The sequence below is a fragment of the Bombus vancouverensis genome, unplaced genomic scaffold, assembly GCF_051014615.1.
Source record: "Bombus vancouverensis nearcticus unplaced genomic scaffold, iyBomVanc1_principal scaffold0062, whole genome shotgun sequence".
Classification (NCBI taxonomy): domain Eukaryota; kingdom Metazoa; phylum Arthropoda; class Insecta; order Hymenoptera; family Apidae; genus Bombus; species Bombus vancouverensis.
The window spans coordinates 249763-277558 of NW_027468953.1; the positions used below are offsets into that span (position 1 = coordinate 249763).

Below are 27796 nucleotides of genomic sequence, written 5' to 3' on the forward strand. Positions count from 1 at the left end.
CACTGACACTATTCAAGAGAATTGGAACTAGGAATATATTTTAATTATAATATACTCACCCATTGTGTTCCAAATAATCACATACAAGGTATAATATGTTCCGATGACGTTCCGAAATACGACTCTCCTCCTAATATAATTATTTTTTCATTACAATAATATAAGTTTTTTCATGTAATTTTTTGTTACATTTGCGAATTCAACGAGTTACACATGATTTTTCATGAAACACGAACGTTAAAAATATTTGATACAGCCTAATTATAAAAATTGTTAGAAGCAAAAGTCATAGATACTATGTGCGAGTATCGCATGAAACGAACAGCTATTAAGAGAACTGCAGCAATATTACAAATCAAATAACAAAACACACTCGTCTGTGACGTGGAAATTCTAAAATCTAAAATCTAAAATCTAGAATATTCCTTACCTTTTTTCGCAGATTATAAAATATCTTATTCATACTACCTTGCATCGATAAATCACCGTTCATAGTGACACTTTCAAATCGCCTATCGTTTCTCAATGGATACGAGAATATCCGTTTATTGCTTTAAAAACAACCCGTCCATTACGTTTCTCTTAAAAAATTCTTTCAACTCCGTTGAAAACCGAGCATTAAACAAGAGACAAACGATTTGTTGCCATGGAAATGTTTGGTTCACACATAAGCAACGCACAAATATAATGATAGAACAGCTGAGTGTGTGTACTGTATAGTAAGATGGATGCAACATGGAAATAGAAAGAGAACACCATGTATAGATACTTCCTGTCCTTGTTTAATCAGGCATGCACACTAGTGGACACTGACGCTGCTCGTATACCTCTGTTACATATTTCCTGTACAAGTGCGCGTCATTAGACAAGGACGGAACATCCTCTCTCTACTTCTCTATCGCGTTTTTAGTTCGCTCACGCGCTCTGTACTTATATCTATTACATTTCCACCATAAGCAGCGGCCGTGCAGTGACTTACAAAAGTTCCGAACGGTTCCATCCTGGGCGGACGGTTAATTGCGTTCGGTACTTCGAGACAGGAAGGTGAGTACAGAATCGCTCCTCTTAGTACTCTTATTAGAAGTGTTATCATCGAATATAAGTTTTTTCAATAAATTCTTATCGTTTTACAATCTTTCTAGAATACAATGACGTCAGCAATCGATCATTTTCGCGAATTTATTGTAAATTAATTGGGGGAATATCTGGAGTTCTTTATCGGTTTCGACTGTAAAATCAGCAACTATTCGAATTTTTCATTCATAATTGTGACGTTTTCGACTCTTCCGTTGCCAAGACCCTCTTGAGAGATTTTTGGCACGTTCCATCACCCTTGTTAAACGAGTGCACATTGGTGGATATATTGATTTCAAAAACCAATACGTGAACGAGGTTTATTATCTCACTAGGACAAAGAAATCCGTTTTATTCGCGAATTTTCCGTGTTTCTTCTTAATTTTCGTGAGTGTCTGGCGCGGAGCATTATTTGAATGAACTTTTCATCGTTCAGATTATATTTCGTTTAAAAAGATTGAAATTGATGTCGAGAGGAAATGAAACAAGGTGCTCGGGCATTCCATCGTTTCCCGGGGAAAGAGAAATATGAAAAAAACGGTCGTTCTTCCTTCTGCCATTTTCGTCCATTACCAAAATGGTATGACCCAAATGTCCCGGGCCGTGAATCAATCAAGCGAATTTTGAATAATTTTTGAATAATATCCAGTTAATAATTTGTGAAACAAATTAATTTCATTTTATCGTTGGAAACAAATTAGTTGGATTTTTCTTTCTTTAGCAGTTTTCGCCGGAGTTGACCTGACGTGCTACTTCAGTTTCCATCATCGCTTCTCGAAACTTCCAACGTCCTTGGTGTTGGAGTCTCCTTGCCCAGGTGAGTACATAGCTTCTAGATACTCGTCGCTGTTCATCCTTACGAGCCTCTCGAGCTTTAGTTGTCAATTGTTATCGTTAAAGGAAGAGAAGCTCGCGACAGATGTTATCGAACAAATCGTTTGTTCTCGAAAAGTTCGAACTTGTTCGTTGCGTTTGAATATATATGGACGGATGCCATTTTTCATGACATCTTCATGATTTGTCATGTCGTGAGTATAGCTTTGTGATTTATGTGAAATTTGACCACTATACCGTGATAGAAAAATATTTCCAATGAATTATAAATATTTTACATTGTGAATTATAAACATTTGTTAGAAATTATATCGTACTTGAGGTGAAAATGAACCATATATCTGCTTATGGAATACGAGGTAGTAAATCATTCGAAACATAATAACGATTAATTAAGTACATATACAATAACGTTTACGAATGAATATTGCGAATTATTGTATGGCTTTAATGCGGTATTTAATGTTTTGATTGCGGTCTTTGAAATGGTATCATAGGTGCTGATATAATATCGCGCGAAAAAGGAAAGACCAGTGGTTAATATTGCATGTGCACCAGTGCGTTGCGCTCGTCGGGGGTGGTTTTGACGCCGGTGCCGAGGAGAGGCGCAGAACGTGTTCGATCGACCCGCGAACGTAGCCCGTGCTCATACTGCGACAGAGTTCGTTTCAGTTAGGCTCAGTCGCTGTTTGTCCGTCGACAGCGTATAATCGCGTCGGCCTACGATTCCTTTTTTCTTCTTGTTTCTTGCGAACTCTCTCGCAACAGCCGTTCTATACGTACGCCGCCAGTATATTGCGTGATCATCGTTCCCGTTGCTTTCCTTACCCTCTCACGTCCTTCGAAGAAGACCTCCCTTTGGTTTTTCCTTGTTTGGAGGGAATTCATCGCTCGGACACATGGACTGCGAAGCACGAGGGTTGATCGAGGCATCAGCGTGATGTACTTTTCAGGTTTCATATTTTCTCTATGATACTTTCTAAGGAGAATTTGGAAGATATACATTTTTAGGAAATAAAGGTTTTTATGGAGTCATCGATAGGTTAGAATTTAATTAACTCTCTTACAACAGGTATTCCAATTTTTTAATATATAAATTTAGCTTCCTCTATGGTGTTAGAGAACATAATGCGGGCATTTTATGATATAACGAATATATTCGTATATATTTTAGTTTATTCATTCGTCAAATTTCCCTAGTAGGCCGGCCTGCAGTTCACATGCAGCACTTAGTAAAAATTTGTTTTGTTAGAGGTTGGCCATTCTTCTTGCTATAAAAATATCGTGAAGTCATATCATATGATAAAGCACCTTCTGAAAGCTAGATGCTCGATAACGAGCCTAATGATTCTCGGTAGTTTGTAATGTCAAGCTTTGAATTGGCGAGATCGCTCTGCTGTCAAACCGCCGTCCAGCGGCGACCACATTCTTTAACCACGTTCAAGGGGTATATCACGCTACAGAAACCATCAAAGGGTTTGCAAGTTAGTTGCCTTTTAGAAGTGGGGCAATTGGTTGTTACATGTAATCCGTAGTTGCTGGCTGTTCTCCTTAGTCGCCATACATCATAGAGACGACAGTTATAGTCGCCAGTTGTCCTTGCTAATGGTTGCTTGTTGTCGCTAGTTAGTTCTCGTTATCGTTATGTATTCCATCAATCACGCGAAATTTAACGTATGGAAATTTATTCTTCTTTATTCTTTCTGTAGGGAGATTTTTTAAGACGAGGAAAATATAGAATATTTTAAGACGACTGTTTTATGATACAACAAAGTGGAAAGACGATTTAATTTTATAAAGTTTAAGGTAATTTTTTAAAAAACTTCGAATTTAAAAGATTCAAATAGATATCTTAAACGTAATTAAACCCTCCGTATCGTAAGAAATTAAATGAAACTGCGCAACAAAGTTAATACATTTAATGTATTATTTTAAACATTTATTTAAAAACATTTATTTAAAATTTAGCATTTGTCAGTTCGTTACATCTGCGGTAAAAGTTGTAACTACGAAGAAGCTTAACATATAGTGCGTCTCAAGACGACAGTAAAAAGTATTAAGAGATTTTTCGAGATTTTTTCTTTTAAGTTTCCAAGTACTTTTTCTATTTAACTTCTTTTTTTTTGCATTTTCTAACAATATTCGATAAATAGAGACGAAATATGACAGTTCTTAGTTCGGGGATTTATTGGTTCGAAAGTTACTTCAAAAGTGTTTCTGGAGTTCGTGCGGTTAATACTTTTAAACTACTGAGTACGACTTATTCCGTATGGCTGGACAAATCTTTGTTGATACTGTAAGCGTAACTGGTCCGGATATTGTCTTGTGGAGATAGAAAAATACACGAAGTATTGATTGAACTACATATTTTTTTAATTCTTTTTTAATTCTTTTAGTTCTTCATATATTGATAATAAAACGATATTCCGCTACTTTGAGCACAATATAGTAATGTTTAAATAAATAATAAAATTTACGCATTTCGTCTTCATGCGTCGATAAGAAAATGCAAAAAAAGTTAAAGAAAGATGATGCGCAGACGCGAAGTTTAGTCAGCAATAATATTTAAAACCTCTAAAATATATTGTACACATTTATTTGCAAATAAGCTCAATGAAATTGAACTGTAACTGTGTTTCCAATAATGTCTTCGATGTATTGCTCGCCATTATGTCGGATTAACAGCTCTAAGTGATCGACCTTAATCACTAAATGGCGGCCGTGATTCAGTGGTATAGCTTTACATATGACGGACATCGCAGGCGCTTGTAAGACGTCCATTGTGAAACGTTTCCAATAGCACCGTTTATGTGATGGTGAAATCTGAATATATATATCGCTGAAATATATATCGCTTATCACTTGAGTCTGACACGATCGTTTTTAAATAGAATCACAATTTTTTATTCTTTACAAAATCAGTCTTTAAAGATTATGTGCAAATAAAATAGATAAATAGATAAATGGTTGTACAAACTTATAAAACAGATATTACAAGTATATCTAAATAAATGATATATTTATAAATTGTAATATTTGATCTAAAGTTTAAATAAATAAAAGAGATACTCGTGACTTACAATAAACGTATTTTTTTTTCAATTTTTAAACAAAGCAAAAGTGGATAACAATTTTTCAAAGTGTAAAAATCAACACAATGGTTGGTTTCTTTAATTAATCAATAACGTTTAAAGTTAATTAATGTCCAGAGTGGTTTGTACATTTTGTATTTCGCCGTATTTCAACGTTCGATGTGTAAATAGAACTTGATGCCTGAAATATCGAAAAAATAATTAAATCCGATCGTTCCGTCGAATTTGCAAATTGTATACTCGTGTAAAATCGAGTGCGCTTGTGTATGCTGATACGAAAAGTGGTAGTATATTTTTCCTTTTTCGATTATCGTTATCACTTTTTGTGTGGAAAAATTAATTCCGTGAAATGGAAGTGCAATCAATACGGCTTATCACGAAATAATAGCACAACGACGGTACATATTGGTATTGACGTCAGCTTCGCAAAATTTCTCGAGTATCGCGGTCGACTATTTGGGTTAAGAATTCAGTTTCAAGGTTCTACAAGCACGAGTATCTTATGGATATGAAATTTTCAGTGTACATTTTAATAACCATATTCCATATTGCATGCTGCGGTCCAAGAAAAATCCGCAGTTAATATTCTGCTAATCCCTGCTGCTTTTAAAGACCATAAGTAGTCGTCCGTAAGGTTTAAAAGATTTCGAGTAGATTTGTATTACGTATTTTATCTTCTAATTTTTAAAGAGAGGGTCGTGTTTAATTAATTGAAAATGACGAAACTGTAATGGGACATTATTATCAAATATTAAACGTGGTTCCATTGGGTACTTTTATGGTCTTTGCGAGATATATATGCATTATACGTTGCTATTAGCAACGCGTAGCGATGAACGATGGAGAGCAGTACCTTCGTTATCTCGTCTCGGTTGTGTACATATCAGTAATGCACAGTACTCGTACTAAATATCTTACAAATTCCATACAGATTTTCAGATTAGTTTCGAATAATACCAACACGACCATGATAGTCACAGTACAGTATTAAATGGTGCCACTATGCATAATACACTCCTAAAATGTTTCTACAAATATATTTGTCCGAATATTTTTGTCAGCTACTATATCCTAACCACGATTTATTAAACAATATATAGATTTAAAAAAGAATATATAACGACATTACTTGTTTAGGCTAGATTGGTTTAACTTGTATAGTTTTAGTAACTGTGTAAGATCAAACAAGAACTTATCGTTAGTTTGGCGAGATTTGATTACACGAAGCAACATAATTGCTTTGAAACTCAGGACAGAAAACAATGTCAACCGGTAGACGCGTTTGTCTGGTGAACGTGTAACGCGTGAATAATAGATAGCGACAATCACGCGAACGCTAGTTACAGTTGACTTGGCTTACATTGTAGCATTCAAACTAGAGTATACGAGCCGTAAGCACTATTGAAAGTTCAAAGGTCGACTAGTGAGCTTCATCCTATCTCATTTTTTAATCAGGCGATGGATCGATTTGAAATCGTATTGATTTCGAGGATTATTATAGTTCTGTGGAAATTTTAAAGCGTGGTTTGTCTAATCTTGTCTCGTTAGCTACAGACTCTTTGGCGAGCAGCCTGAAACTTGATCCAGTTTCGAGAAAATGAAAAATTCGTTTCTTCTCTTTGCTTCCCTGTTCCTTCTTTCCTCCTTTTTCCCTTTTTACATCGCGTTAAGATCCGTTAAATAATATTGACTGCCGTGGACGCTGGCTGAGAAGTGCACTTTATAACTAGCTTTAAAATCACTGACGTCGATGAGGACAAAGGTAAGTTAGAGGGTCATTTATCTGAGCTGGTGTTATTCGACCTGAACTCTGCAGCTTTTCAGAGTTTCTTTCGTTTTTCTTTTAAGAGCAGAGATGTTAATTGGTCTCTTGTTACGTGTAAGAAGTATGTACTAAAGCTTATTTATCACCAATTGGTTGCTCAAAGTCGAGATATACATACCTATATTATATTAATACGTTACAGAAGATTACGCGTTAGTTAGCTTATGAGAATTTATAGTGTGTCACAGATCACAAAAGCAGAATGACTACTTTTTCATAAACGATATATGTATATGAATTGAAAGTTTAACTATTACGTCACATAATAGTATCACTTCTCTCGATAAACGTCGTCGAGTGCATATTGTTAAAGAATATTAGCCATTTGAATTCAATAGTTTCGAAGATACTAATGCTTCTGTGAAGTTTTTGCAGGCTGTTAATTTTTTATTGAGATACTACAAATTTTAAATAACTTCGATTAGAAATAAAAATCACATTACATTAACGCGTAGAATGTAACGTAACGTAGATAATGTAAATATAAATTATATTACAAGGAAACAATACGGGTAGGTAATGTGAAACATTCTGGTTAAAATTGCATCCTTTGAAGGCTAGGACACACAGTACTTACGAAGTAGATTAAGTACCAAATGGGGTACTTAAGAAAATTCATGTTGTCATTGTTTAATAAACATCTTCAGCTAATAGCTTTCTGCAAAAGCTGGTTTAAGTTATGCTAGCTTATTCCTTATTAATTGCAATTATATTGTTCGTATCTCCTAGAGGATTAACAATCCATTTTTATAATGGATAATAAAAGTAAATTCCTATTAGGTTGTGCCAAGTTTCTTTCGTTTTATAAAGAAATGACAGTTATGTTATTCTATATTATTTTATATTAAATTGGAAAAAGGTGGATCACACGTAATTCAATAAAATAATATAAAACGAAAAATGTTGTACATCTATTACTTTCTTATAAAACGAAAGAAACTTTTGGAACAACCTAATATTTTTCTACTACGACGCTTCTACAGTGCTAAAATATTTGATAAAAATGTTAAGAAATTCTAATATTGATTTAAGCGTATCGATTTATCTGCTCTTCATATTTGATCAAACAGAAATTGTTAATTATGATTTCCACTTAAAAGCGGATTGCATATTATGAGGATAAATTATCAAATTCATCTCTAATATAGACATTAGAGAATCATTCATAGCCGCAATCCTGTTTACCGCTAACATTGCTGGTACTCAATAATTCATTAGGTGACTGCTTTAGCCGCACAGAATACACCTGTAAATAATTAATCGCCATTAATATTCCATCGACTTTTGAAAATCCCTCATGTGATCTATTTCATGCGATGAGAATATGTATAAATTGAGATTGCGATCGACCATCCTCAGTCGGATAAATCGAGTGATTCAAATTATAACACAAAAAAAAGTTAAAACTAGTTACATTATCTTTTTCAATTTTTATGTATTATTTGGCGGAAGAAACTTTGGTAATTGGTAAGTAAAGTTCACCTCCTTAATGTTAATGATTTTAATATGTTATTAAGCTCAAAGTTCTAAGGAATTTTCTATATATATACATATACATAACTGTGTGCGTATATATATAATATACGTATAACAGCCAAAGTTCAGCTCTCAAGTGTACGCAAAACTTTTATGTTCATTTTACGCTATACCAGTATGTTTCATGAATTTGTTTGCTAACAGTATCGAAACAAATAACAAGCAGAGGACGAGCTATTCATGAATTGTTTTGCCAGCGTGTACGCTGCCAATATTTTCTATTTGAGAAAACATACTTGTTGCTATTGCAACTACAAATATTTTTACAGTCGACGCTTTTGCCGTGAATCATTGGCTAACATGTAAAATCGAGAAAAAACATGGTTTATTGTGATGGAAATGTGGAAAACCGCAAAACCGATATAGAAGGGAAAATAAAGGAAAGGAAGGTAGGGATAAGTAGAAGCTTGGGGCCAAGTTTAATTCACTGAAACCGAGCTGCTTGTATTATCACAAAACAAAATTGCCAGTACGTCATTTCCGTACTCTCGTCCTCGCGAAAATGGTTTTGCTCGTTAAGAAAAAACGAAGAGACAGGGAAGAGAGGAAAAAGCAAACGGAGAGCGCTTTAAAAAGCTGGCGAACCGTGTGTTACCACAACGAGACACGCGGTGCTATTTGTCGCTTTAAATTGTGTCGCAACTCGTTTTTGAGATCTTTGCCAGGGACGCGTTAAAACACGCTGCAAATATATTTCTGGCTTTTCTGGGGTTTAACTGAAATATGACAAATAACGTTGTAAAACATATGTACTTATGACTTACAGAGTAATTGAGTGTACAAAATATAATAGCCAGCGATTTAGGGCTTTAAAAGATCAAAAGAAAAGAAAAGAAAAGAAAAGGAGAAAGATAATATGTTGCGGCAGTTTAAGTCGATCTAAGAAAATAGATAACGGGAGGGGGGAGGGCAAAGCTAGTTAATCTGGAAAGAATCCAAGCGTCAATTTCAAGCATTTACAGAGAATCAAGCGGGCTGATTAAGGTCGTGAGTTGAGCAATTATCCCGCGTTAGGTTCAATCAGGTTAGTCCCACGCGAAATTGATCCAACCATGCGAAAACGAGTGTATTCTGATTTCTGTTGCAGATACTTCTGGCTATTGCTGGTCACTGCTAAATTTCTTTTCTGATCCGCATCTGATCGCATCTGATCTGATTACAACTAAGAAGATGTATTGTTGGAGATTTTTTTTGAAAGTAATCATAATTGCGGTCTCCGTACCGCCTGTCCCTCTTTACGCTTTTTCGTTAAAGAATGGTAAGTTGATACTGATTAATTATGCGATCGAAATCCTATATAATGGCTACAAAAAATATTTGCATCATTATTCTCGTTTCCTAATGAATCGCTGTTTTAATCAAGTTTTATATTGCATCAAATTTCTGTAGTTACACGAAAGTACTAAATTATAGAAAACTTGATATGCACGGATTTAATTAACTGATAAAGTAGTCAATATATAGGCATTATTATTTATTATATTATATATTATAGGCATTATATATTAGTAATGTATATATACACTTTTGAATTTTAGCCTTCTATTATTCTTATATCCTTTAAACGTCATTTCAAGCTACAAGCGACTTTAACTCAAATAGCTCGATTTCAAGTTCTAACGTATACTGTAAAGCACACTTGCGAAGTGAAACAGTAAACACGATATGAAAACTCTCTCCCCAGTAAGAAATCGAATATCCAATTTCAATCGTGCTTCATCGATGAAGCATCAATGCTACGTAGAAGCATCGTGGCAGCCGCAATGCGGATCCGTTGAACAAAAATTTCCTGGCACGATCGTTTTCGTAACGCTATTAGCCGTTTCAGTATCAGGGATGTTTTAAAAATCCGTATCGGATTGTACCATGAAGCGCAATAGCGCTTCGTTTATTTATTTACGAGAAGTGCCGATCAACTCGATTGCACTGCTCTTTTTTTTTTGTCGAAACATACCGTTCAACGCGTTCACGCTTCACTTCATCAGCTATATCAGAAACGTTACACTAAAGAGTCAAAAGGTTGCCAAATATTCGTGCTTTACCTTTTGTTTGTGTGACGTTCTGTAATTGGTTTTTCAATTCAAGAGGTAATTTATACATTAGTTTTTTCTTTATTTGGTTTACGATTATTTGAAAGAAAAGTAATTACGAGAGGAAACTCTGATAGACTAGCGACAAGCTACGTTCGGAACCGAGCGCGTTGTGAATTGACAATCGTAACCAAACATCGCGACACAGTTCACCACACTACGCGTACAGCATGATCACGCTGAGTGGCGTTGAAACGGTTAACGTAACTGCGCGTACGACCGTCGAATGGCAAAGATATTCAAGCTGAGAATCGTTTTCAGATGCTACAAACAGCAGCTGTGTTGACTTTCATGGAGAAACCATTCGACATGCTCTTACGCTTGAGGACGGACTTTCGGTTTGCAGTTACTGCATCTGCTATAATTCGAGGCCGGCCTGGTGCACGTCGATCGTATGCCACCCGCCCGAAGTGAGTATATGCTCATTACTTAAACACTTAACACAGCCAGAGAGAAACTAAAGCACACCGTTAACGCTTGCACGCTGGTCGTTAAAGCACATGCTACGCGAATAGGGTACACAGCGATTCATCTAACTTGCCTTGAATTACTTTTACAAAGAGAAACATGGACAGGAATAATTTTTTGTTACGAGTCGTTTAATTTATTCGTTCGTTAGAACGATTGGTCTGACAAATTCAAAGTCTTGTTCCGTATAAATATTTTTAAACAAGCACGTCATAAGCTTTGTATATTTTTTTTATCGCAACGAAACTGTTCAGAGAAATGTTGAAATTATTAATTACAAAAGAAGACATTTACGTTGTAAAAATGTTAGCGAAAACATTTGTGAAAAAGTTACTTTGTTATAAATTCTACAAAAAGAAATATTGAAAATCACGCCCCATTTATTCAGTTGCACGTATGAAAAGTATTTTGCATTCGCGCAAAAAAATCCCTTAAGGATACATATTTTATAATAATTGGAGTGTCAAAGTTATTACGCGGATTGGCGTACCTTAACCACGTGCCTTTTAATGAAACTAGGTTATTCATTTGTTATTCGTTCCTAACTTTCAACTTTATGATTTTTGCGGAATAAAATTTTATATTCCGGTTCAGTTTATAAATGATTCATTTAGAATTTAATAAAATTAGAGTTACAGCAGTGCAATTTAATAAAGAACAAATAATCATTTGTACTTTATTAAAATGTTCTTTTAGCGTCTCGTTTTAATATTTCTCTAATAATATTTTGTTAACCGTTATATTTAAATGAAGGTTTTCAAAGCAGAGACGTACTTTAACGTAGGAAATGGACGTACATTTATAATGAGAATTCAGAAGCAAAAATATTTCATACAAAAATAAATATTCCCCATGTGTAAATAGCTACGCTATGACTTTTATATGTATCTAACGTTTTTCCATGCAAGGTAACGTATATTTGCTTCTTCGCTTCTTCGCTTCTGAGTAGTAAAACCTGGCATTCATGCGGCTGATAGGTAGTTACGCGCTGACAACGAAAAACATAAAATGAATAAAAAGCATGAGCCATCCTATAAAAAAAATAAAGCTGCTTTTATCTTTCATTACATATTCGTCAGAATATTGTTAATAAATATTTAAGTTTAGATTTCATAAATTATGAATTTAAATAATGATTTAAATAGATGCATAGGATTGGACATTTATTTATATATGTATCTGTGAACGCTTTTTGACATAAAATTTTTATAACGACTAAAATGACATATTCCGATATTAAATTAATTTGATGAGAATAAAAACTGAATTTTTTAAACGAGATTTTGTATGAAGTTACATTTATTGGGAGAAATTCATTCTTTTATAATATGATAAAACGAGACTCATAGTCTGTATAAATCATTTCATGGAATATTATGTGTATGTACATGTGTTCTACGCTTTTATTATAAAAATGCTAAATGAACATAACGATCAAATGCATCGACAAATGCATTGAACATATCGATTGTTATTTTGAAAAATTGATTATCTTTTATTTGTTTCGAACTACAAATTGATTGAGACATTCGTGTTTGCTAAATTGCGAATTTAACGCAATGAAGTCGTCTGAATCCCTTGCTAGCATGTAAATATAGCGTCGAATTAACAGGTCAATTACTTGAGGTTGGAACTGAAAGAAAGAGAAAGATGGAGGAGGTCTTGCCTTTGAATGCTGGACACTTCTAAAGCCCACAGTTCGCTGAAATTGCCAGAGAATTCAATTAAATGGCAAATTAAACCATTGAACTGAATCTGTTTCCAATCGTGAGCTTGGAGGTTCTACCCTTTGAATTTTTAAACCAGTCACCCTTCTTTTGTACGTATGGTAACGAATATAATTCATAAACTAATGAAGTGTGTAATTCAATTGAAAGCTCTTTTCACTGAATTCAGTTTAGACTAAGAAAAATGATATAATAACGAAATTATCAATTTACAATTTATAGAGCGTATACTTTATTCGAAAGTGAAGTTTATTACTGCAAATATTAGTTGGCTATTTATAGCCTGTTTGAAAAGGTGATTTAATTTCGATTGATTTTCGATAAGTTTTTGTTGGTTTACTCAGGTTAATTAATCTCTAATAAAATAGAAATACCAATCCGGTAGTATAATTGCTTTCTTGCTTATTACTTTTTTACTAATTAGCGATGCACGATTCCAGACCAGTAAATATTTTTCCATCGGGAGAAGTCAGGTCGAGAGATGCAAGATTTATACGCTCGTTCTGTCAGTTATCCCAGTGTCTGTTACGCGATAGAAAATGAACGAACTGAATAATAAATGCATTATCGGCATGAAGATTGCTTGATGTAGGCCACCGCTTTTTTTCTATCCTTCCGATACCATTTTTCTTTTTTCTTTCTTTTTTTTTTTTGCGAAACACTTTGCTAGTCGTGAGAAGCAGCAATTCCCTTCTGCGAATCAATTACGGTTCACGAGAAATTGTATTATAGCCTGGAACGTATTCAAATTATCTTCAATTATTCTCGGCTGTTTCCATTTCCATTCGTCTCTTACGTAAGTACTCGTTTGATGTACGTACATAGTGAGACAATAATCGTTAACACCTTTAATGTCTTCAGTATTATAGAATAAGACGCGAAAATACGTTGAAACCTGACTTTTAGATTCGCGAGACTCTATAAGGCTTCGAAAGTCTCTTGTTTCAGACCGAATAAAAAATTGTAGATGAAGAATTACATTGCGAGGTCTGTTAAGGAAAATTTTAAATCGTATCGTTGTAATAGGATTATTTCAGCGAGGGAAATTACGTGTTGCGTGCGAAGCCACGAGCTTTCTTTCAGGCTAATATACATAATTGTCCTATCGAACTTTCCATCTAAACCGTTGCGCTCACACGTAGATTTTGCATTTCAATTTTCTTACTTACAGTCCAGTCCAGTGAGACCAAGTTAAATTTTTCAGCCCTCCGAGGTAGAATATGTTTTATAGAGAGACGTACAACGCCATGAAGGGGAGACAGATCAATAAATTGGGTTATCTTTAAATTACTGACAATCATTTGATCGACGCGGTTTCACCGACACCGAGTCCCCCGGCAACGTCTGTCAAAGCTTATTTACCGATACACTGAAATCAGCCACAATCATTTTACCGACGTCTTCCTTTGCTGACAGTTATTATACTCGCTGTCATATGTTATCGTTGATTATACATCTTTATTTACAAATTCGTTTCCGTGTATAACGAAACAAAGGAAGAAACGAAAATGATACGTTTCATGACGCATTGTTAAATTATTAATTAACCAGAGTTACATATCTACATGAATGCTTTGAAATGTCAGTCATAATTCATGAAAATGGATACAAGCCATTTTACTATACATAAATAGAATTATAAAGACATGTTACGTACTAATGCTTTTACGAAATATATTTCTGTATACGTTTGACGTTTCTGTATTATTCCTTATGTGCTTTCTGCTCTTGTGTTTAGCTCGTCGGAAGTAAAAATACGTTAAGCGAATCAGCTAATCTATTCGAGCGTTTCAATGGCTCAGTCTTCTCTTATGCAACTACCAAAAGAGAAGATAAGTCTTTGGTTATACAACATTTCATAACGTCCAAAGTAACGGGGCACTAATTAGTTGAAACTTTAAGACAGACCAGATATCGGTCATCGTCCGTAAATACATTTATTACGATCGTTTAAAGTTTAAAGAAACACCGTTATAAAATCGTAATACGAGACAAAGCGATTCAGAACTCGAATTCATTTGTTGGAACGACGCCATGGGCAAAAGTAGATAATGGAAAATTTAATACGATACGATTTAAAACTTTCTTCCAAAGACCATTTGATAGCGCCGACGTAATCAAGAGTGTGACGATATTGCCAGAGACGTTTCTGCAAATAGAAGACTAACTGATTTACGAATTGCCGTAACACGATTGCCGCTGGTAGTATGGTTAGTAATCGCTTTATTGAATTTTCGCTTGATGTGACATCGTCGAGAGTTTCTAGCGAAATTCTTCTCCCTGTAAAACTATGTTTCTACAGCAATGGCTGTAATTTTCGAGTTACCGTTTGCGAAGAAATCTTTTTCTTTCTTACGTGTAATAGATTATTTTTAAGTTTTAAGTTTTAAATTACATTGGTAACCTTCTATAATTTATTACTCGAAGGTGGTAATTTTTTCTTAAATAGTTTGTTTTTCCTATAATTTATTATAATATATTTTACTACAGAATCCTCAAAAACATGATGTATGTATATATATCCTGAAATATTATCAGTCTATTGTCAAGTTATAGAACATTATGGAAATTGCCAATTAAAGTCATAAAAAACAAAAAATAAGGAAGTTCGTTAAAATATGTGATTTTCCAATCAAGATATAGAATTTATTCGAGTAATATAGATTACGGTAGAGATGGTGACGGTAACAACGAGTGGACTGACTCTTCGTGCGAAAACAAATTGGAAGCGCAGAGCGATGTATTGTTTCAGCGAATATCGATTTTAAAGCACGGTTTTAAAGTACGTGTGCGTTTGACTAGGTGTGTTAATTAATATTGCTGTCTGATTTTCGATATGTAAATACAATATCTACATATCTTTAAACTTATGATAATTGAACTAACAATTTTTTTAAATTTAAATTAATATTTATCCTTTTAAATGCAACAATTTTTTTTAATAATAACTTCACGCGTAAGTCAGCTGCGCACATATTTGATCGTTCTTTAAAGCTTGAATCTCTGCGAAGAGAAAAAATCTTTCAACCAACAAGAACTGGTTCTACGTTTTCTATCCATTTCCTTCCAGATAAATCTCTCTATCTAAAATCCTTATTTCCGTATTTCCTTGAAAAGGTTAAAGTCGTTTTGTATAAAATCCAACGTAGAGAAGAAGGAAGATCCGCAAAAGATTCTTTCAGCTTTCCCTATGTTTGAGCTCGAATCAAAGCAATCCTATTCCCAATAGGGTGACTATGCGTTTAACTTCTCATAGAATCTCTCTGATTCCGTGTGATACCTTCGGTGTTTTTGAAGTATGTAATTGATGTCGTAACGTCGACGCTTTGCAGTGCGAATTCAATTTTGAGTTGCAATTTCCCTGTTTGCGTGGCAAAAGCATAAAAAAGCATAAAATCGATAGCGCACGTTTCGATAAACACGTTTTCTTTGCTGATGGCGCACTGTAAATATAAATATTTGAATAAATATCGCGAATTTCATGTTGCTAAAAGATTTATACTATTTATTCGTAAATAACTGTTGCATATGTTTAAGTTGAAACCACTGCATTAGGTCTTTTTTCTTGTTTAAAATTATTTGTATTGGTAAATTGAATGAAAGTTCTAACATGTAATTTGTTCTTCTTTTATAAATAGTTTACAGAGGATAAAGCGTGGGTAACTCACGACTGTCGCGATCATGACACTATACATACCTATGTATAGCACGTATACTAAGCTAACTAAAATAGCAAGTCAGAAAAATGGAAACTTAGGAAAATCTAAAGGAAGATAAAACGTTCGAGCCTTGCCAGGAATATAAGATGCTAAGTAATCTTCCTAAGTAATCTCCTCCAGCTTTTTCTAGTTTGATCAATAATTATTAGTACATGTTAGGAAAATAAATAGAATTTTTGTTCTCAAGCGAGGTATAATTTAAATTTTGTATGTACACAAAAATGTTAAATATCTGTAATAAACATGGTATAATCAATTTTTTTTACATAAAATTATACTGTATAGGCTATTGTTATTTAAACATTTTAAATTGGATGAAGGAAAAAAATGACGCAAATAAAACGTAGGACATTTTAATTAAAGAGACTAATATAGAGATTTATCTACTTAACTGTGATTAAATCATCTCCACTTAACGCTCTACCTCTTCTATTAATTATGCTTCGTTAAACTATGATTACAGAGGATGGGTTTTTTGATAAAATGACATTCTGACAAATATATATAGATCGATATATATAGATATAGATAGACAAATATATAGATTCTTACAACAGTAGTTATGAATGAACAGTAGTTATTGTATCAATTCCGTTCTTCAGAAGCTTCATTTGTGAAAAGACAATTCGCCAGAATATGGATTCACTGTAGTTATAGCTATAGGATTTCAATCTAGTTGACAGACTTGCTTTACGTAGAGAATATCTGTCTCTTGTTCTACCTTATCGCGATTCTCTCCTCATCTTATACGCTTTGTCGAGCAAAGTAATATTGGCATATATCTCGGCTCTGGTTACAATCATTAGTTTCCGCCTAAACGGTTAGAATCACATAGCTCGCGCTCTACTCTCGTTTATTCAACATTCAGGCCATATGGTCGCATGCGACGAGTTTTATGTTAATTCCGACCGATTACAATACCTTTCTTTCGTTTACAAGGAACGACGAGACTGGCAGTTGCGTGATTTCCAATGCAAAAGCCGCGATATCTGCACGATAACCTAACCTCAACCGATTTTGTTGTACTATTCTTATGTGGACTTCGTTTGTACCACTTTCGTAACAAAAATAGAATACGTAGAACACAGCATTCCGTTATGCGATATTGTCGATTCCTAACATCCGAAAAATCAGAGATAATTTTTTCCCTACAGTTGTACATTTGTGTGAAAAATTACGAACGTAAAGTTGTTTGGTGCATGCACAGTCCTCCCCTATCCTGCATTTGCGTGGACATGCTAGAAAGATTCACTTTTCCACGGTGAAACTGTATGTATTATAATTTCATTTTTACAAAGGTCGAACATCCTACTATGCATAAATTTAATATTAATATAAGCAGGTTTCGTGTTAAGTATTACATCTGACGTATAAGCACACGTGTGTACGAGCCTTGGTTTTAAATGTCTTATAGTAGACACCGAAAAGATTATTCAGTTGGATATCTGACTCAACATCAATATTTTACTAGGAGATAACATGTTAAGAACACGTTGGTGGATGGCATGGGAGATGATGAATGAAGACATACTTCTGTGAGATACATAAAATAGTAGTCAGAACGTATTTTGGCGCTTGGGGACAGTGATACTGTCGCTGGTGATACTGTCATACACCTCCATTTATAAACTTTCGAAAATCGATGTGACCTTCAAACTTTAGTGTATTCTGTTTCACAGCACAAAATGTTTCCGAAACGTACGTTTATTGTTACAATGAACTTGACTAATGGCTCTGAAATACTATCCTTGAAAAAACAATGGGCGAATTGGAGCAAAGAAAAGAAGGAAATAAACAAAGACCTTGTTGGTTCGTAAAAATAAAATATGCTACAGGAAAAACTTTTTCCAACGGATTGAGATGCGACAAGCTTTAAAAGCTATGACGCGAATCGAGCGTTTGTCTACAAAAGCGCATTTTCGGTGGATATATAGATATACATGTATATGTGACGAAATATACTAAAGCAATATTGACCCTTTGTCGCTGAAAGTATCAAACTACAAAACTTCCTTTCAAATTTTCAGAATAAGGAAATCAGGATCATGATAAATAATTGGAACATAATTAAAAATAATATATCTTCTCTATAAGATAATGAATACATTGGTTCATTTAATTTTTATGGATATTCAAACGCTTCTGTGAAATAAAACGTCAAGATTATAGAGTATAAAATTCATAGCTATGAAATAACTAAAACTCTGATGTATTATTAAAGATATACGTTAGGTTGTATGTAGTGATACATACAAAGATTACATGTACAAACCCATAATTAACACAATGCTACCGCAACTATTCTGCAATCTACCTTGCCCAAAACACTCTTCCAGTCACCTCCAAACTCTTCAATTCTCTCCACCTAACCACCCACAAACCATTCACAAACATGCAATTCTCGACAAAAGAAGAACTTATCGTCAGTTGTCCTTAACATCTCGTTCATTCATTTGGTCCCTATCCCCCTATTTCCTCCCACTGCGATGATCGCACTACATTTTTCCACGTCTCTATTCTATTCTCTGGATGACCTGAATTCTCGAGCAGTCGAGTGACGATTGATCTCTACAATTGATCGATTTCTGTTTATTACAGCCATGCTGGAAATTTCGCTTTGGAAAACGATGTTGTGAGTTTGAATGCTTGGACCACGTAAAAAACATTACCGGAACCGGTGAAATTTATGTCCTTGAGGATAAGATATTCTCCAGCTCCTCGACTCATGAACAAACTCTACTCTGGGCGATGAGCTCAATGGTGCTGTTGCGGCTATTCTAATTTTTCAACAAGGATCCAGATGGCGCCGTTGACGAAATTCAATCATTATAAACGTCAACGATCAACATCAGCCATCAGGCAATTTCATATTTGTGACTTATTTCTTCTGTGTTATTTCTTCTAATTTTATTGTTAGTTCTTCAATTTGTATTCCAAAAGATTGAACTCTTTTTACGTGCGTGTATGTTTTTCTTTTTTTTGTAACTCGTCGAGTTGCAATTCTAATTTTCGCACTTCCTCCTTCATGTCCTCTATGTGCTTCTCGAACTCTTGTGTCGTCCTGTCTTTGTCGGAACATTCTACTTGAAGATCAGCGAGTTGATGCTCGGGATCGTAATTCAATTTTTGGTCGTTAGCAGTAATAAGCTCACGTAACTTCACTTTTGAACTTGATCTTGTTTGGTCTTGATTGTGTTTTCGTGGTGCTTGTGGTGTTCTAAAAGTAATCGTCACGTTGCTTGCATTTTTAGTGCACATTGATACACTGCACTCTGCAGTTCTGTCTGTACATTTTCTTCTTTTCCTTTACTCCTCTTTCTCTTTCTAATGAATTCTTTTTATTCCGTAAAATAGTTTTTGTATATTCAATTTTGTTAAGTGCAATCCTTATTTCTGATAACTTACTTTTATTAGATAATTCTTGTGAAACTTCTACTACATCTTCCATATCATTTTGAGTGCGGCTCCTACCTTCAGTAAATTTAATATCTTGAACCGTATCATTAATTTCAATAGCTCTTTCGGTATCAAGTAAATCGCACTTATTATTTAATATACCTTTTGAATTGACTTCTGTCTCTGTATCTTCTTCGAGTTTTCTTCGTTCTTCTAATCCACCCTTCTCATTTTCTAGGATCTTCCTTGTTGTTACGCCGCCTAAAACATCTGCACGCCAGCCCGCGCCAGCTCGAGCCACCGGACAACAACCGGCCTGCGTAACGTCACTTCGACCCTCAATAAACCTAAGGACCCACCATAACTTTCACTTCCCTGTATTGTTTCGCCATGTGTCTTCAATGCGTCAGGTCGGGCCCATCAATGTGTCATCGGTCTTTTCAAGTGCATAGTTTCGTGGAAAAGACCTACGTGACCCTGGCCACGAGCGTCTGCGGAACATGTGTGCGGTGGGCCTAGGAAAAGGGCAATAGAATGCGACAATAGTTAGTCGAGGAGCAGAGTGCGAGTCGAGAAACAGAGTGCGAGTCGAGCGGAGACGGAGGTTGCGAGTGGCGTTGCCGAGAGAGTGTGGATTGCGCTGTTTTCTGTACGTTTGGTATGAATAGTTCAAGTTAAGCCACAATCGTCTTTTCTGTCTGATTAACATCTCTATTGTCCACGTTTTGTAAACATATTACATCACGATATTACATACATCTTCTCTCCTAAATATATTATAGTGCTAAGTCCATTAATACATTAATTTCCATTATAAGAGCCCTGCTCTAGCGTACATATCTATCACATCTTCGTGCGACAAGTTGTTGACTATTTATTTCTCTACGTCAGTGTAATCTAAGTGTTGGAAATATATAATTTATAATTCAGTGAATCACAGTGTTATACAAACTCAATCACCCCTATTATCGTCTCTCCTCGCGGTTACGTCTCCCCGCAATTGGTCGGAATTTACACTTGTATTTTCATCTTCTTTAACTTCGACTTTATCCGATCTCCTAGGTCTGCCTCTATGTTTCGCTTCATCAGTTGCTATTATTACACCCGTTACTGCATTATCATTTTCTACAGATTTATACCTATCGCTATCACTAGCTGTGTTCGTTAAAAGAACTTCCCTTCGTTGACGAACTTATCAGTTGTTTCGTTTTCACTATCTGAAATTGATTTTTGTTTAACACCTCTTTTTTCTTCTTTGGCAAATTTATTTTCTACATTTTCCGATGCCTTTTGTTTATTAATTATTTCAGACTTGTCTTCGATTAATTTCGTCTTTAAAGCGCTTCGCAAAATTTTATTTGTGTTTGATTGTCTGGTTTGATTATAAACAATTTCTTCAAATTTTGGCGAAGTAGCAGGCTTTGCAGCAACATTATAACGACTGCTCCGTTTACTACTATCTAACATAGATGGAGATGGATTCTTGTCATCTTTATTCTCTAAAGACTTCTCTTGTGTATTAGCATCTAAATTTCTCGACATAAGATCTGCTGAAGTTTTTGATTCTGTAGTGTCACACGCATTTTTCGCTGTCATCATTTGGTCTTCTTCTATAAGCAAATGTTCATTATTGTAAGCATTATCTCTTGCTTTTTGTATGGATTCTAATGATATATTTTGTTCAACGTTGTCTATTGATTTTGTATCATTTTCAGCAGTTGATTTACTAACTGCTTCTAATTCCTTCGTTTCAATTTGGTTTTCTTTATTTGTATCGCCGTCCAAAATATTTCTCATTGAAATATTATCCTTCTTGTTATGATCTTTTTCTGCTTCTCCTAAACTTTTACTTTTTTTGTCAAACCATTCTTGTAAATTTTGAGTATCTTGTGACGAAGATGGTGACAAATCATTATACAATACTGCAATATCTTCTTTCCTTCGTTTCACAGACTCTTTCTGGTATTCTGTTGAGCTATTGACATCAAACATTAAGTCTGTTTTAATGAAAATATAATCCTGTGAAGCGGTGTCAATTGATACTTTCTTTTCATAAGAATGTTCTACATTAGACTGCAATTCTTTTGAAAATTCTTTCAAAACCATTTCTTCATTTCCTACAGTAACGTCTGTTTTCTCCAAGCTTTTGTTCAAATTATTAGAAACTAAACTACCCTGATAACTCCGACTAGTCGCTGCTTTAATAGTCTCCTTTAACAGTTTTCTTAACTTGATTTCGTTCTGCTTCTGCATAGCGTCTAGTATGGCCCGAATACTTGGATCCACACCAGTAGCCATAGCCAAGCCGGTGAAAATTATCCTTTGTTCCGTGGTATATATAGGGTAAAACGAATGGTAGACCGCAGCATAGTGGTTTCCAACGATCCACACTTGTTCTAATTCCTCACTCAACGTCTTTCGTGTCCATTGACGTAGAAAAAAGTAAGTTATTGTAATATCGGAATATATTAAAGGTGTAATTTTGTCCGATTAATATTGGTTAAATGCGTTAAAGTGAAATGTTATTTACCTATTCAAGATAGCAAAGTAAACATACCATATAGAGGATTTACTACTGTTAACACTCGGTATTCTCGTATTCAAAGTATTTAACCAAATAATTTGGGAATCCAGCGGACGAGCTTGTATTTAATATGATTATATTTAATATAACAACTTTACTCAATATACGCGTAGGATTTTAAATGTCATGAGGGTTGCAGCGGACTCAATTTTAATGTACCTCGATATCTTAGCTTCTTATAATATCCTAATAAAATGTTATTTATCGATTACAATTGTCCTGTCGTATTTTATAGTGTTTGCTTTATAAATGTGAACTTTATTCAAAAAGAGTTCATCGATGATTATCCATTACAGGTTGTTAATAAACCTGAATTATGCACAAAGGAATTGCCGTTAATAACTTAAGATTCTCTGCCCGTCGTACAGGGTACATATAGTAATTATTCTCGACGATCGTAACGTTTAAGTCCAATTCGAGCTTATAGTCCCATGCGAGTTAAACAACGACAATAGTTTGAATTTCTATTTGTTCGTTTGTCGTCTGTTTATACCCGGAGCACCTGCTGTAAACCAATACAAAATTTATTAGATCTGTGGCGGATCGGTATCAACAGGACGCCGACAGGTCGAGGCATCAACGCGGCGCAACACCTCCCGGGCGATCCGCGGGTACCAACCGCCAACACTAGAGGGCTACGACGACAACGAGTCTGTCTGTCTAACTCGCTAGCGGTCGAATATACGAGCGATTGATATAAATACCGCACCTAGCGAGACTCCCTCTACGTCTAAGGCAGGGACTACCGGGCATAGCCTTACTGACGAGTCCACCGGTAGTCCCGGGACGAAACGCACTCTCACTCTCTTTTCATCCGCCTCAGATCTATAAATAACACATATAAAACTTATTAATTTATAATTAATATAAAATAGGAGAGCACGAAACTTCCTATTTTATGGATATGTTAAATCTTTGTAAAAAATACCATATCATTAGTATCATTTTAATCGTTCTAAAGGATTTAGCCGCATAAAGCTGTGACCCTTGGAAGAATCGATGTTCACGCGTGACAAATTGAAATTGTGCGAAGGTTCCGGTACGAACATCACAAGCCGAACACCGATACCAGGGGCACAGGCACATGTTCTGGGTTCATTATATATTTATAAAGGGCTGACGATTCAGTGGATGGTCCGGGTAAATTTAAATTGTAAATGAACGCATTGCTGGTTTCAAGTAAAAGCCTGGATAAGAGCGGATATGGTATGAGAGTCTGTCGTGGAAAGGGGAACAGGCCGCTTTTATTTGTAAAGTTTGAATCTCCTCGATATTGAAGATGTTGAAGCTGCAAGTATGTATTTCATTTTAATCAATTCGAGACCGAGATTTAATTGTAAGACGATACCTAGGTGTCGGTACGATCTGAATGTTTAGTTGGAATGATTCTGTGTTTTACTCTCTCCAGGGTATCCTTTTCATACTTTGATTTTAAATCGATGACAATCTTAAATAGTATGCCTCATATTTTTAAAATATAAAATTATATACTATGTTATTCTATAATGTATTATGTACAGTTATATATATATATATTATATTATTTATTATATATATATATTATATTATTATATATATGTATAATAATTCTATATTGAAAAAAATATGAAATTAACATGATATATACATTACTACATAAGTTATATATAAAATATGTATATTATACCCTTGCCTACTGACTGATATGAATTTCTTTCGGTCTCGAATGCGTTAAAAGAGAGCGCAAAGAAGTCGAAATTACTTATTGTAATTAGTAAAACGACCTCTTTAAGTCTTTCATCGAGACAGACAATCTACAGGTATTAATCGACCAATTTCTCCAAGCTGATAACTTCGAATTGATGTTTATATATAAGAAGTGTTATGTGTTAATCTGTCTAAATGTTTAAAAGGTGTTATAAATTAAATGTTGTTAAACGATACGTAATTGCCTTTTGATCGTAAATTTTACTATCAAGGGGTCTTTTATGTATGCGTAATCATTGTGAATTATAACAATTTATGTGATCGATATTAAAGGTGTTTAAAAGCATATTATTATTATATATTATTATTCTATATTATTATTCTCCTATATTATTATCCTATATTATTATAGCATTCCTATATTATTATAATATCCAATTACATGTTGATACACAAGATATACAGATTATTATTTATAACGTTTTGGTTTTCTTAATTGAGTCATTCATTTAGTACAAATGATAAGAAATTAGTAATAATTCACAAAAAAAGGATATTATAGTAGAAATATTATAAAAAAACATTTTCTGTTTTAGTGTAGAGTTACTCCTTCTTACAGACAGTGTCGTACAAATCTGTACGTCTCTGAGAAAATGTAGGTATCTGAGCCCTTACTTCCTCAACAACTTTTAGATCTGTTAGAAAAAAGAAACATACGAAGTAATAAGTAATGCTTACTAATAAATTCAACAAATACAGAGGAAGATGGCTAAATCGATAAATTAACGAGACTAAAAATTAATTACATCATGGGTCTCTCGCTTTTAATTTTAAGCTGTAAATTACCGATATCGGTGACTGCCATATTCTCTTGAGTTTCCAAATCGTAAAGAATCTTTCCCCAGGGATTGGTCAACTGTGTATGCCCCCATGCGACGTAACTTGCTGAAGGAACACGAGCCGGTGATATGCAAGCAACGTATAATTGATTATCATTCGCTCTGGAACGCTGAAGTAATGACCAGTGCAGTGGTCCAGTGGTCATATTGAATGCCGCTGGATATATCAGCATTTGGCAACCTAACCCAGAGAAGCAGGAAATATGAAGCCACCGAATACCAATTAACTTCGTAGTTGCACGGTTCACATTCCATCATTTCTGAATATGCGAGGGCAGTCCTCTTATTGTGCTTTTAATTCTTTTATTTGTTTCATTTTCAGCAAATATACTGGTTTTTTAAATTAAGCTTCTTTTTATACAGAGTTACAGATTATATTAATTTTATATAGAATATATTTAAGAAAGATATTTAATTTTTTGCTAGTTAAGTATTGATCGATTAAATTACTGTACCTTTGTTCCGATAAATGCGTGCCATTTCCTCGAATCTAATATCATAGCAAATGCCAATACCTATTTTGCAGCCCTTCACATCGAACGTCGTTAGGGAGTTACCAGGACCGAGTGAATCACTCTCTCGAAAAGTAATCTTATTAGGAATGTCGATGTCGAATAGATGTACCTAATAACATAAAAATGTAGTCGCTAATTCTATTGCTGCAACTTTTGTAATTTAATATCAAAGTTACCAACTCCTAAACTTTAATTATTTTTTATTTAATAACTGACAGCGTTTTTATCACTTTCTTTTATTTAAAAATCTTATCATTTAATAATGTTTAAAAAGGAGAAAAAATAAGTATTTTCGTATGTGAAAAATTTATATTACACATTACAACAAAAATGAGCGTTTCCCGTATCATAACGTATTTTATAAACCGTAAATTATAGAATTGGTTATAGTATACGTATGTACATATGTATATTCCTAAATTGTGTATATTCCTAAATGTATATTCCTAGATAGAGTCACTTTCTTCACCCCAATATTTTCAAATTCAAAGCCATAAAGGAATATATTACTTACCTTTCGGTGTTTTGCTATCAAAGTTCCATCGGGACCCCAAATAGTACAGGTATTGTACAATTTATCGCCCTCTATTTCAGGCATCGTACCACCAACTACATAGATGTTGTTTTCTTTAGCTGCGTTCGATGAAGCAACGCTCGTTTCACCATCAGGAATACTCTCGGCGTATTTTGGAAAGTACTCTGCATTGCAATATTTCAATTAATGAAAAATAACTGTCTTCTGTTTCAACCATAAATTAAATTGAAATTTTTGTCAGTTTTTTATTTTCTAAATTATCAAAATAACTAAGTTTTATATTTCGACTTAATTAAATATGCAATTACTTAGCTAATAGTATATATAATAAATTGTTTCTACAGGTTCAAAATGAAAAATGAATATTTAGAAATATTTAATTACGACAATGCTATTTGTGTTAGCATCAGTGGCTTGTTACTCAACGACTTTGCTAGTACTTTTTGAAACATAAAGTTAGTTTTCAATTAACACTTATACTAGAGGCGGAATTATAAATGCAAAATAATTGATAATACTAATTTATAAGTACCTAATTATTAGTATCTTAAAAAATATATTTATACAAAAATCACGATAATCATGAAAATGGGGAAATCCTATATTCTCGACTCAATTCACAATCTTTATGGAAGTATAAACGGTAAGGTAATTTATCTACTTTTACTTTTTTCTATATAGTTGTTACACACATGGTAAATTATTGAAAAAAAAACAAATTATTACGTATTCCATATGGTGAATTAAAGCATTCAGGAAGAGCTATAATATCAGCATTGTGCTCTTTTGCGCTAGAAATGTAGGAAACTGCCCGCTCTACATTTTTGCGTTTTACTTCATTTACTTCAAGTTGTACCAACGCCAAGCGAAATGCTAAAATGTTGGAAAAGTTAAATACATTCGGTTATATATTTCCCATACTTTTTATCTATAAATACTTTTTACATAGTGAATACTTACTCGACATCGTCCGCACTACTTGTTTAGCGATGTTTGTAAGTATCATAATGTTGAGGTTATGTATGGTACTACTCAATATCAACATTACGTAAGCAATACGCAGGGATTTTTAATAATTCTTGGTAAAGTTTAGGACATTAATTTTGATGTAATTGTAAACATTATTTGTTCACAATTTGTTCATTTACTTTGCAACAAAAAGAACGCATCTGCAAGCGTGTTAATCGGATAACGACGAACTTCATTTCGCAAACACCGACACGTGAAACATTTTGAAGTTACGTCGACGCGAGAGTAATTGGTTCCCTTAAATTACTCAATTTCCATTTCTTTCGCCATGTATATTCGAGTATTGCATTTGAATTGCAGAGCAGTCGAAAGTAGAGGAGCACCTCGCCGATATATCGACAGGAACATGAATTTTTTTTCATAGGGCGAATATTTTTTCCATTGAATTATTAAACCGAGTCAAATTTTCAAACTCAACCACTTAATTTAATCGTTTTACATAAAACATTTCAATCTTTTTTCTTCTAAATACTTTACCTATATTTCATCTGGCTGAATATTCCATATTTTTAAAGCTTGTTGATAATTACAAATACGTAATTATCATTCTGAAGCTAGAAATTTGAAATAAAATTGCTCTGCGTGAAAGGAAATAATTCAACGTTTTATATATTTGCTGTTAAAATGATATAATAAGTTTCAGTAAAATAGCTTCACTAAAATTTGTGGTTTTTTCCTTTTCTATTTTTTTTTTTTTTTTTTTTTTGGTTTTATGTGTTCAAGGGCGAACGTTCCCTCGCATTTCTTGTATTTTTATGAGGAATTTAGCCTTTTTACACCACGAGAG

The 27796-nt window shown here is 34.2% G+C and overlaps 2 protein-coding genes across 7 annotated transcripts; one reads left to right on the forward strand and one right to left on the reverse strand.

The window, feature by feature from the left end:
- Positions 1–1072: 1072 nt before the first annotated feature.
- Positions 1073–20695, forward strand: LOC117162972 (uncharacterized). 4 transcript variants are annotated; one of them, XM_076627437.1, is made up of 6 exons: positions 1073–1654; positions 1796–1891; positions 9449–9619; positions 10713–10861; positions 12532–12738; positions 20000–20695. In XM_076627437.1, the coding sequence occupies exons 1-5, from the start codon at positions 1603–1605 to the stop codon at positions 12589–12591; spliced, it is 528 nt and encodes a 175-aa protein (XP_076483552.1). In that variant the 5' UTR covers positions 1073–1602; the 3' UTR covers positions 12592–12738; positions 20000–20695. The 4 variants fall into 4 exon arrangements, with proteins under 4 accessions (XP_076483552.1, XP_076483550.1, XP_076483551.1 ...); XM_076627435.1 differs by lacking the exon at positions 12532–12738 and adding an exon at positions 18964–19224 and having other exon boundaries at positions 1075–1654; XM_076627436.1 differs by lacking the exon at positions 12532–12738 and adding an exon at positions 18964–19224 and having other exon boundaries at positions 1075–1654; positions 1799–1891.
- Positions 20696–22582: 1887 nt separating this feature from the next.
- Positions 22583–27501, reverse strand: LOC143304890 (omega-amidase NIT2-like). 3 transcript variants are annotated; one of them, XM_076627397.1, is made up of 6 exons: positions 26941–27501; positions 26707–26853; positions 25960–26144; positions 25386–25554; positions 24878–25111; positions 22583–22847 (listed from the first exon to the last, which is right to left on the reverse strand). In XM_076627397.1, the coding sequence occupies exons 1-6, from the start codon at positions 27023–27025 to the stop codon at positions 22810–22812; spliced, it is 858 nt and encodes a 285-aa protein (XP_076483512.1). In that variant the 5' UTR covers positions 27026–27501; the 3' UTR covers positions 22583–22809. The 3 variants fall into 3 exon arrangements, with proteins under 3 accessions (XP_076483512.1, XP_076483511.1, XP_076483510.1); XM_076627396.1 differs by having other exon boundaries at positions 22583–22850; positions 26941–27495; XM_076627395.1 differs by having other exon boundaries at positions 22583–24726; positions 26941–27486.
- Between the last annotated feature and the right edge of the window lie 295 nt (positions 27502–27796).

Coding starts and splice junctions, on each gene's coding strand:
- LOC117162972 (XM_076627435.1), top strand. CDS start 1,603: ATGAAAAAAACGGTCGTTCTTCCTTCTGCCATTTTCGTCCATTACCAA. Junction 1,655..1,795: donor TTTCGTCCATTACCAAAATG/GTATGACCCAAA, acceptor TTCTTTCTTTAG/CAGTTTTCGCCGGAGTTGAC. Junction 9,620..10,712: donor CGCTTTTTCGTTAAAGAATG/GTAAGTTGATAC, acceptor AATCGTTTTCAG/ATGCTACAAACAGCAGCTGT.
- LOC143304890 (XM_076627395.1), bottom strand. CDS start 27,025: ATGTTGATATTGAGTAGTACCATACATAACCTCAACATTATGATACTT. Junction 26,145..26,706: donor TAATTCACCATATGGAATAC/GTAATAATTTGT, acceptor ATTGCAATGCAG/AGTACTTTCCAAAATACGCC. Junction 25,555..25,959: donor TGATAGCAAAACACCGAAAG/GTAAGTAATATA, acceptor TTATGTTATTAG/GTACATCTATTCGACATCGA.